Source organism: Camponotus vicinus, unplaced genomic scaffold (assembly GCF_025532165.1).
Source record: "Camponotus vicinus isolate PSW18456_S1 unplaced genomic scaffold, iyCamVici1.0 SCAF_14, whole genome shotgun sequence".
NCBI classification, from domain to species: Eukaryota; Metazoa; Arthropoda; class Insecta; order Hymenoptera; family Formicidae; genus Camponotus; species Camponotus vicinus.
In genome coordinates, this window is record NW_028141950.1 from 6,833,286 (window position 1) to 6,846,100 (window position 12,815).

The 12,815-nt window shown below is 25.2% G+C and overlaps 2 protein-coding genes across 2 annotated transcripts; both read left to right on the forward strand.

Moving 5' to 3' along the window:
* The first annotated feature begins 1,160 nt into the window (after positions 1 to 1,160).
* Positions 1,161 to 6,939, forward strand: LOC145965300 (lysosomal aspartic protease-like). Its single transcript, XM_083088749.1, has 9 exons — positions 1,161 to 1,268; positions 2,764 to 3,055; positions 3,915 to 4,150; positions 4,575 to 4,693; positions 4,833 to 5,044; positions 5,330 to 5,452; positions 5,517 to 5,652; positions 5,895 to 5,987; positions 6,067 to 6,939. Exons 2-9 carry the CDS (start codon positions 2,994 to 2,996, stop codon positions 6,232 to 6,234), a joined length of 1,149 nt encoding a protein of 382 aa, XP_082944875.1. The 5' UTR covers positions 1,161 to 1,268; positions 2,764 to 2,993; the 3' UTR covers positions 6,235 to 6,939.
* A 701-nt stretch (positions 6,940 to 7,640) lies between these two features.
* On the forward strand, positions 7,641 to 12,756 carry LOC145965302 (lysosomal aspartic protease-like). The gene is made up of 8 exons (XM_083088751.1): positions 7,641 to 7,820; positions 8,706 to 8,935; positions 9,366 to 9,484; positions 9,620 to 9,825; positions 10,094 to 10,216; positions 10,281 to 10,416; positions 10,660 to 10,752; positions 10,832 to 12,756. The coding sequence occupies exons 1-8, from the start codon at positions 7,756 to 7,758 to the stop codon at positions 10,994 to 10,996; spliced, it is 1,137 nt and encodes a 378-aa protein (XP_082944877.1). The 5' UTR covers positions 7,641 to 7,755; the 3' UTR covers positions 10,997 to 12,756.
* Positions 12,757 to 12,815: the final 59 nt, after the last annotated feature.

Sequence of the window (12,815 nt, forward strand, 5' to 3'; positions counted from 1 at the left end):
GATGAATCCTGAATAGATGGTTATTCGTGTAGAGCGATAAATGTTTTCGATTTTATGATAATGTTACAAAAATCATTTTCTCTTTTTATTATAAGTTATCTTATTATAACTTTATTCTTATAATGTAATTGAAATTACCATCATAATAATGTTTCTCGTTATTGAAAATTATCTTATTTTGGTAAATTAATCAGACATTTTTAATAACAAAATACGACTCTTTATTAGAGATCTATTACTTCTTTCACAAAATTTCGTATTGTTTTATTTTTGTCAAATTTACATAATATATGACGATAGAAATGCATAGTAGAAATATATATATAGCAGAAGTAAGAAATATATGGATTTTTAAATTTTGTATAGTATCTTGAGTAAAAATATTCGTATTAATATTACCTCTAATTTAACATAACAAGTTGTTTGTAGCAAAAATTATGAAATTAATGAATATTTAAATACATATTTCAAGATTATGTATATTTTCTTTTTTCTTTAGAAACCTCAAGAATTTATCAAATAAAGTGACTTATAATTGTATAAATATATTTTTTTCGCACAGAATTATATAAAAAATGTCGATTAATTAAATGCTACTTTTTGCAAATTACCTATTGTAAAACTAATGATGCATAATTATCTGCTTGGTAGATATAAACAATGTATTCTTTCTTGAAATAATTTTTTTTTATTATTAATCATGAATTTATGTAAACAAACGTTCATATCAAGAGACACGGTAGTGTCTCGCGCCAAGTTCATGCGAAGCATTAGCGCGGCACTCCGTGTATCTATACGCGAGTCGGACAGTTGAGAGTAACTCAGATTATCGGATTTCAATAACGGCTGAACGGATTGAATTCTTACTAGCCTTAATCGATAGAGCGGATTTGAATTATATAAAGAAAGTATCTTTATTTTTGTGCTGCGTGATCTATAAACGGTGATATCATAACGCAAAGTCGAAATATGAAAATTTTCAATTAAGAAACGTCTTTATCATCATCATGGTCATCAACGCACATGTATGTACACAACACATAGAAAGAGAAAACGTACATTTCCTACTCTCGACAGAAGATTGCGCTAATGACGCTTTGCGATATTTACGATATTAATGACATGTGTCATATGTGTCATTAGTGACATGTATCATTAACCGCATTTTGAGTAGTGATAAATAATAAAGTGCAAGTTAAATAATAAATAATTAAATTATTAATTAAAAATTCGCATGAGCCAGTAAGATATGATAATTGGAACGCAAGGTAAATAAATATATTTATTTTACAAGCCAAATATAAATATATATAATATAATAATAATTATATATATATATATATATATATGTATATATATATATATATATATATATATATATATGTATATATATATATATATATATATATATATATATATATATATATAATATATATTATATATACTTATTCTATATATATTTTTATATAATTTGCTAATATATTTAAAAAATATACATACATACATATACATATACATATATATATATATATATATATATATATATATATATATATATGTATGTATGTATTAAAAAAAATATATATATATATATACATATTTTTTTTAATATAATATCTCTTAGCAAATTAGACTAAAAAAAGAAGTGATATAATCCCCAAAAACTTACCTTTTTAAAAAAAGGTAAAAAAAGGGCGCCAAGTTCATGCACTAATTGTATCCAACTGTCATATTGTCTACAAAAGTAGTGATATAAAAAAATTGCGCCAACTAAGAATAAAAATTTGTACAAGATAAATAGAAGTACAAGGAAGAAAACTTGTACAAGTTAAATAGAAATATTTTAATTGAAAACATTGTTATACAAAATAGTTGTTTTAATTTTTAAAAATAATAATATTAAAAAATTAAAAATTTATTTAAAAATTGAAAACTGAAAATTAATATAAAACAAAAAAGTAAAAAAAATTTTAATTAAAAAAAATTGGCGCTGCCAATAAAATTGGCATATATTCCAATTAAATATATATTTAACAGTAAATATAATTGCTGGACAGTTATTATTAACTCTCTTAAGATCTTCTGGATCTTCAATTAATAATTTAATTATTATAATTCTTATATTATTTTCACAAATTATACTTTTTACTTTAGAAATTTCTATGAGAATTATTTAAGCTTATGTTTTTTCTATTTTATCAACTTTATATAGTATGGAAATCTAAAAGATTGGAACATATTCCAATTATTAGTCTAACATTTAAATTTAATGACCTAATTTCTTTAATTAATTTATATTGATTTACATTTGAAAATTTAGACTTTTAAGCTGAACAATATATTAGTAAAATTGGCAGTGCCAAGTTTTTTTAATTAAAATTTCTTTTACTTTTTTGTTTTATATTAATTTTCAGTTTTCAATTTTTAAATAAATTTTTAATTTTTTAATATTATTATTTTTAAAAATTAAAACAACTATTTTGTATAACAATGTTTTCAATTAAAATATTTCTATTTAACTTGTACAAGTTTTCTTCCTTGTACTTCTATTTATCTTGTACAAATTTTTATTCTTAGTTGGCGCAATTTTTTTATATCACTACTTTTGTAGACAATATGACAGTTGGATACAATTAGTGCATGAACTTGGCGCCCTTTTTTTACCTTTTTTTAAAAAGGTAAATTTTTGGGGATTATTATAGAATACACGATAATGCAAAATATAATATATTTAAATTAAATTGATCGATGGAAATCAATCAGGATTTTTCGAACGTTTCGCGCGTTTTCTCCTCGTTCAGCATTCAATAGAGGGGCACGCGCGATTATATATATATACATATAACGCTATCGAATATCGATACAGTGTTAAGAGGAGAGTTAGTAAGCGACAACACCTTATTTTTCTGTGTATCTGGTCATAAAGTTTTGAAAGACACTCTTCGTTCAAATTTTAATGAATCGAGACTTCAATAATAAATAAATTCTGAAATATGTTTCGCCTTTTTGCGATAATGACGATGCTCTTTATGACGACTGACGCGCAATTGCTAAGGTCAGTATATATTTTATTATATTGTATATTGATAAATATCGAAATTATAAACATCGATTTTTTCTTGCATCTGATTTTTTTTATTAAACGCGTGGCTTGTGCAAATACAATTAATGCTTCAATACAAATTAGATGAAATTTCTTTAATCAAACGTATATTTTTATTTATTAGTCAAAGAGTAAATAAAATAAGAATATTTTTGAAAAAGTGACTCATTGTTTTTTCGTAACTTTTGTCCATCTTGCTTTTATCCCTATTTAAACGACGACCGTTAACATATATATCGTGATTGGAGGTCATCAAAACATCTAATTGTAAACTACTTTTTCACGCGATAGCAGATCAACTTTATATAATAGGTATAATGAATTGCTTTGTATTATTTGTTTATTTGACATTTTCTGTATCCTATTTTTAATAGTTGATAAAGTTACATGTTTTTAAATTATTTCTATGTGTAAAATTACACAGGAATTGTCGTTAATTAAAAACCAATATCCGTTATGTTATAATGATTTTATTTAAAAGACTGGATTGCAAATTAAATATTACTTTTGATATATATATATATATATATATATATATATATATATATATATATATATGAGAATCATATAATTCAGAAATATCGAATTAATAAACATTTCTGATATAATTATATCTGAATGCGTAACGTATTTATATAGTGAATGTGTAAGTTATGTAGTTGATTTCTGAGACGTTTAAATTTGTATAGACTTTCATAACTTATATTTGTTCTGAGAATATCTGTTAGTCATATCAAATGTGAATATTTATTTTATATTATTTGTAAGTATATATATTCATATCACAGAATGTTCCTTATGTTATTTCAAGGATTCCATTGCACAAGATGGATTACATTCAATCTTTGGAAAAAGTTGACATCAACTTGCAAGAAGTTCCTTCGTTAAATGATAATCTTCCGTCAGTACGTTTGACCAATTTTAAAAACGTGAATTACTATGGCTTCATTAAAATTGGAACTCCACCAAAAGAATTTAAAGTTAAATTTGTTTGGGCTTCCACAAATCTTTGGGTATTCTCCAAAAGGTGCATAATCTCTGCTTGTTGTAAGTAATTTGTTTATATATATATATATATATATATATATATATATATATTTTATCGACAATTATATTTTGCAAGTATAATCTTGCGATATTTAAAAAGTTAAATATATAATACAGATACGTATTTACTTAATTTTATAGTAATATTTAATATTATAGTGTAAATATTACAATTGCAAATTTTGGAATTTTGAAATGTATAAATTAATTTAAATAATTTATCACATTCATTCTCTGAAGGTACAAACAAGCATTGATAAACAAACATGATTTATGAATTAATTCGACAAATACATGTACAACATATATCATTATTTATAAAAGAATATTGTATATATAATATAGGTTAATAAGGCAATATCTGTATACTTTTAAAATCTTTCCAATATTACTAATTTTCGATATTACCGAATATGCTTTACAGCACGACATAATCAATATGATAGAATGAATTCCTACACATATATACCAAATAATACTGAGATTGATATAGAATACATCGATTACCGTATAGGTGGATTCCTATCTACTGATATAGTAAATGTAAGTCATTGTTAAATAATCAATCCAATTTAGTTAGAAATAAAATCATACGAATAGTTTAAACATTTCTTAAGCAATCATGTTCCTTTTCTTGCGCGGCAACGACGTATGTATTACTCCAATACCAATTTTATCGTAGGTTGCCAATCTCAATGTTCAGAATCAAACATTTACGGAAACGGTATACATATCAAATGGAAATATACTTGATATATTTGATAAACAAGAACTTGATGGTCTCTTCGGCCTGAGCTCTTCCAAATTATATGATGATGGAATAACGTCTGTCATCGACAACATGATTGAACAAGGTCTAATGTCATCACGCATTTTCAGTTTTTATCTAAATAGGTATATATCTTCTCTACCTAAAAACAACATATATCTCTCTCTAAACGAGAATTTTTAATAAATATGAATTTTATATATATATATATATAAGTACATAGAGCTCTATTTGTATATATTTATATTTATTTTAATATTAACATAAATTAAATTTAATATTTATATACAGTATTATAATTTTTAAATTAAATTAAAGTAATATTTATATTTGCACATTAAATATAACTTAGTTATTAGTCTTAACTTTCACATATATACATATCGCGATATAAAAAATATAATTTGCAGAAACACTTCAGCCGATTTAGGTGGTATATTGACATTGGGTGGTTCCGATCCTGCTTATTACGAAGGGGATTTCACATATATTCCTTTTACTGACAAAGAGCACTTGCAATTTACCATTGATAGGTACGTTATTTTTTAAATTACATTAATCATGTTTCAACAAATTGTTTACGTTATTGCTTTGTAGTATCCATATGAATGATTTAACTTGGTGCGAAAAAGGCTGCCAAGCTGTCGCTGATACAAGTGCTTGGCAAATAATTGGGCCACGATTACATATTGCATATATTTATGAATTTATTGAAGCTGATCGACAGGGAATAGTAAGTAAACGATATTTCAAGTAATCATATCTTTCACAAAGCACGTAGTTTTTGATAAAAAGGTTATAAAAAATTAAAATAGCGATAAAAAAATAAATATTAGGGACCACCGTTCAAATGAAACATAAACTTTTATGGAACAAGGACATTAATCCTAGTTTCCGTTGAACATATTTATTAATATATTATTTATTAATATATTTATTATTAATTACTAACTTGATATTATTATTTATTTAAAGGTGGACTGCGATCGAATTTTCCAATTGCCTACAATAAGTTTTAATTTGGGTGGTAATTTATTCGATCTTACTGGTGAAGATTACATCATTCGGGTGAGTACTACAGGAAAATTATTTGAATTACTTAAATATGTATAAGAGAAGTTTATATTGTGTATTTAATTCTGCTCAGCATCCAGATGATGAAAGTATATGTATATCCGTTTTCTCGAAATATCTTCACTCAACATATCACGATGAAATAAAATGGGTTCTGGGCATGCCATTTATTGGCCGTTACTACACCAAGTATGATATGGAAGAAGATCGAGTGGGATTTGCTTTGGCGAAAAATGTATAGAATTCATCAAAATGTATAGAAAATCTTTCATTGTCACCTTTTATGATATACTTTATCATCATTTTTTAAATTATTTGTTTAGTTTTCGATAAGAAAGAAATTTGATCTTTTTTAATCGCCAACCGACAAAGTTCGCATATTATATCAATGTGAAGTTTTGCGTAATATCTACATAACTGTGCGTTAATTTTCAACAGCAATACTTTATTGGAAGCAGCTGATATGAGCTTATTGCTAATTAGAATGCGAATTTTTGCGAACAGTGTCATTTGCTAAGTTCATTGTTGAACATTTGTACCTATATTGTAACAAATAAGCACTAGATCTGGTTGTTCCGGATTATCGGTGATGCGTGTTTCAATCAGACCTGAAATAATTTGATTTCATGTTGATTATAAATATTACATCGCTATTATTATTTATGAATTTTAATTGTAATATATGTTTATATATGCATATATATACATATTATATAATACATATACTGTATGTTTGAATTATATCAATATTCGATATCAAATTTTTTAAATCGGGATGAATTTGATAAAAAGAACTAAGAATAAAATTACAGTGAAATAATTACAATTTTTTATCTTATAATGTGTTTATTTTATTATAAGTTATCTTATTATAAGTTTATTCTTATAATGTAACTGAAATTATCATCGTAATAACGTTTCTCATTATTGCAAATTATCTTATTTCGATAAATTAATCACACATTTTTAATAAAAAAATACGTTTCCTTATTAGAGATCTGTTATTTCTTTCACAAAATTTCGTATAGTTGCATTTTCCTAAAATTTGCTTAATATAGGAAAGAAATGTACCTACAGTTTTTTAAGTTTTTTAAGTTTTGTATATTAAATCTTGAACTAAAATATTCGTATTAATATTATCCCTAATTTAACATAACAAGTTGTTTGTAGCAAAATCTTTGAAATTAATGAATATTTAAATACATATTTCAAAATTATGTATATTTACTTTTCTCTTTAAAAACTTCAAGAATTCATCAAATAAGGTAATTTATAATTATATAAATATAGTTCTTCCGCACAGAATTATATAAAAAATGTCGATTAATTAAATGCTACTTTCTGTAGATTATCTATTGTAAAGTTAATGTTGCATGATTATCTGTTTAGTCGATATAAACAATGTACTCTTTCGAAAGAATTGTTTTTTATTATTGATCATGAACTTATGTAAATAAACGTTCTTAATTAAGAATACACGATCATGCAAAATATGGTATATTTAAATTAAATTGATCGATGGAAATCTATCAGGATTTTTCGAATGTTTCGCGCGTTCTCTACCTGTTCAAGCATTCAACAGAGGGACACGCGCGATCATATATATATATATATATAACGCTATCGAATTCCAATACAGTGCTAAGGGAGAGTTAGTAAACGACAACACTTTATTTTTCTGTGTATCTGGTCATAAAGTGTCGAAAGAAAGTCGTTGAAATTTTCACGAATCGAGACTTCAGCAGTAAATAAATTCTGAAATATGTTTCGCCTTTTTGTGACTTTAATGACGGTGCTCTTTATGACGATTGACGCGCGATTGGACAGGTCAGTATATATTATATTACATTGCATATTGGCATGATAAATATCGAACTTAGAAAGATCGATTTTTTCTCGTTTCTGACTTCTTGGATTAAACGTGTGGCTTGTGCAAATGCAATTAATGCTTCAATACAAATTGAAGGAAATTTCTTTTGTTAAAACGTATATTTTTATTTATTCGTTAAAGAGTTAATAAAATGACAATATTTTTGAGAAAGTGTCATTGTTTTTTCGTAACGTTCGCTTTTGTCCATCTTGCCTTTATCCCTATTTAAACGACGACCGTTGACATAAATCGTGATTGGAGGTCATCAAAACATCTAATTGTAAACTACTTTTTCACGCGATAGCAGATCAACTTTATATAATAGGTATAATGAATTGCTTTGTATTATTTGTTTACTTGACATTTTCTATATCCTATTTTTAATAGTTGATAAAGTTACTTGTTTTTAAATTATTTCTATGTGTAAAATTACACAGAAATTGTCGATAATTAATAATCAATGTCCGTTATGTTATAATAATTTTATTTAAAAGACTGGATTACAAATTAAATATTACTTTTGATATATATTTATTTATATATATATATGAGAATCATATAATTCAGAAATATCATCCAGTTAATAAACATTTCTGATATAATTATATTTAAATGCGTAATGTACTTATATTGTAAATATGTAAATTATATAGTTGATTTCTGAGATGTTTATAAATTTGTGTAGACTTTTATATTTATGTTCTAAGAATACCTGTCAGTTCTATCAAATGTGAATATATATTATATATATATATATATATATATATATGTATATATATATATATATATTTGCTAGTATATATGTACTTGCATTCACAGAATGTTCTTTATGTTATTTCAAGGAACAAGAGGAATTTCCTTTCAGAATTTTCGAAAAAAGTTGGCACCAACTTGCAAGAAGTTCCTTCGTTAGATGATAATCTTCCGTCAGTACGTTTGACCAATTTTAAAAACGTGAATTACCATGGCTTCATTAAAATTGGAACTCCACCAAAAGAATTTAAAGTTGTATTTGATATTGGTTCCGAATTTCTTTGGATATTCTCCAAAAATTGCACAATTCCTACTTGTTGTAAGTAATTTGTTTATATATATATATATATATATATATATATATATATATATATATTCTATCTACAATTATATTTTGCAAGTATAATCTTGCGATATTTAAAAAATTAAATATATAATACAGATATTTACTTAATTTTATAGTAATATTTAATATTATAGTGTAAATATTACAATGGCAAACTTGGGAATTTGGAAATGTATAAATTAATTTAAATAATTTATCACATTCATTCTCTGAAGGTACAAACAAGCATTGATAAACAAACATGATTTATGAATTAATTCGACAAATACATGTACAACATATATCATTATTTATAAAAGAATATTGTATATTTAATATTGTTTAATAAGAGAATATCTGTATACATATTTTTAAAATCTTTCCAATATTACTAATTTTCATTATTACTGAATATGATTCACAGCAGGACATAATCAATATGATGGTATGAATTCCTACACATATGTACCAAATAATACGAAGATTGTTATAGATTCCTTCTATTACAATATAAGTGGATTCCTATCTACTGATATGGTGAATGTAAGTCATTATTAAACAATCAATCCAATTTAGTTATAACTATAATCATAGTTTAACATTTCTTAAGCAATCATGTTCTTCTTCTTCCGCGGCAACGACGATGCATGTATTATTGCAATACCAATTTTATCATAGGTTGCCAATATCAATGTAGAGAATCAAACATTTATGGAAACGGTATACATATCAAATAAAGATATATTTGATATATTTAAACAAGAACTTGATGGTCTCTTCGGCCTGAAATCCAATAAATATGATGATGAAATAACGCCTGTCTTCGACAACATGATTGAACAAGGTCTAGCGTCATCACGCATTTTCAGTTTTTATCTAAATAGGTACATATCTTCTCTACCTAAAAGCAACATATATCTCTCTCTAAACGAGAATTTTTAATAAATATGAATATTACACATATAAGTATATAAAGCTCTATTTGTATATATATTTATATTTATCTTAATATTAACATAAATTAAATTTATTATTTATATACAGTATTATAATTTTTTAAATTAAAGTAATATTTATATTTGCACATTAAATATAACTTAGTCTTAATTTTCACATACATACATATCGCGACATAAAAAATATAATTTGCAGAGACACTTCAGCCGATTTAGGTGGTATATTGACATTCGGTGGTTCCGATCCTGCTTATTACGAAGGAGATTTCACATATATTCCTTTTACTGACAAAGAGTACATGCAATTTACCATTGATAGGTACGTTATTTTTTAAATTACATTAATCATGTTTCAACAAATTGTTTACGTTATCGCTTTGTAGTATCCATATAAATGATTTTACTTGCTGCGAGGAAGGCTGCCAAGCTACCGTTGACACAACTTCTTGGCAAATAATTGGGCCACGATTACATATTGCATATATTTATGGATTTATTAAAACTGATCGACAGGGAATAGTAAGTAAACGATATTTCAAGTAATCATATCTTTCACAAAGCACGTAGTTTTTGATAAAAAGGTTATAAAAAATTAAAATAGCGATAAAAAAATAAATATTAGGTACCACCCGTTCAAATGAAACATAAACTTTTATGGAACAAGGACATTAATCCTAGTTTCCGTTGAACATATTTATTAATATATTATTTATCAATATATTTATTATTAATTACTAACTTGATATTATTATTTATTTAAAGGTGGATTGCGATCGAATTTTCCAATTGCCTACAATCAGGTTTAATTTGGGTGGTAAGGCGTTCAATCTTACCGGTAAAGATTACATCATTCGGGTGAGTGCTATAGGAAAATTATTTCAATTACTTAAATATGTATAAGAGAAGTTTATATTGTGTATTTAATTCTGCTCAGCATCCAGATAATGAAAGTACATGTATACCCGTTTTCTCGAAACTTAACCCAACATATGACGATGTAGCAGAATGGATTCTGGGAACGCCATTTATTGGCCGTTACTACACCGAGTTTGATATGGAGAAAGACCGAGTGGGATTTGCTTTGGCGAGAAATGTATAGAATTCAAAAGGTATAGAAAATCTTTCATTGTCACATTTTATTGTATACATTATCATAATTTTTTAAATTATTTGTTTAGTTTTCGGTAAGAAAAACATTAATCGCCAACCGACAAAGTTTGCATATTATCAATGTTTATTTTTGCGCAACATGTACATAATTGTGTTTTAATTTTTAAAAGCAATACTTTATCGTGAAAGCAGCTGATATGAGCTTATTGCTAATTAGAATGCGAATTTTTGCGAGTAATGTCATTCGCTAAGGTCATTGTTGCATGGCCGTCTAGTCGATATAATCAATCTATTCTTTCGAATTGCTGATTTCTCCTTCATTATCATTCTTAATCGCGCACACATTTAATAATTTATTTTAATACAATTTGTTTTCTAATTATAAAACAAAATATTAAATAAAATATTTTTAAATTTGACTGATCGATAGGACAGATCGATAACACGGACGTGTTTCGATTGCGCGCGATTGTATAACAGTCGCCAAATGTCGATAAACGAGAGATCTAGTAGTCGAATACAATTTATTTTGTGTATGTCCAGTCACAACGTGCGGAAAGACATACATTGTATTGTATGTGTACGTTACATATCGATATAATTAATATTGTTTTTATAAAAATCGATCTACCTCATCGTGACCATATTTGACTTTTTGACATCTAAAACCTATGTAAGTGTGATTGCATACATAGAACGATAAATCCTAAATAGAAAGTTATAGATTGTTATTTAAAACATAACTAACCATCGTCGTACGTTCTCGATTTATGATTCTTGCGTATCGTTATGTACGAAGAAGTGCAATAGATCTCACTTAATTTGAATGGACCTAATGGATCTAATGAGTTCTCTATATTTCTGGAGTCTAAAGAGACGATCTTCAACTGAACATTTGTACCTATATTGTAACAAATAACCACTAGATCTGGTTGTTCCGGATTATCATTGCGTGTTTCAATCAAACTTGAAATAATTTGATTTCAAATTGATTGTAAATATTACATCGCTATTATTATTTATGAATTTTAATTGTAATATATGTTTATATATGCATAAATATATATACATATATATATATATATATATATATATTTATAATACATATACTGTATTTATAATACACATACTATATGTTTGAATTATATCAATATTCGGTATCAAATTTTTTAAATCGGGATGAATTTGATAAAAAGAACTAATAATAAAATTACAATGAAATAATTACAATTTTTTTAACTTATAATGTATTCATTTTATTATAAGTTATCTTATTATAAGTTTATTCTTATAATGTAATTGAAATTATCATCATAATAACGTTTCTCATTATTGCAATTTAACTTATTTCGATAAATTAATCACACATTTTTAATAAAAAATACTTAATTTCCTTATTAGAGATCTATTATTTTTTTCACAAAATTTCGTATGGTTATATTTTCTTCAAATTTGCATAATATAGGAAAGAAATGTATAATTAGTATAGATTTTTAAGTTTTGTATAGTACCTTGAGTTAAAATATTCATATTAATATTATCCTAAATTTAACATAACAAATTGTTCAAAGCAAAATTTCTGAAATTAATGTATATTCAAATATATTTTTCAAGATTATGTATATTTTCCTGTCTCCTTAGAAACCTCAAGAATTCATCAAATAAAGTGTGGTTTATAATTGTATAAATATAATTTTTCCGCACAAAATTATATAAAAAAATGTCGATTAATTAAATGCTACTTTTTGCAAATTATCTATTGTAAAGTTAATGATGCATGATTGTCTGTTTGGTTGATATAAACAATA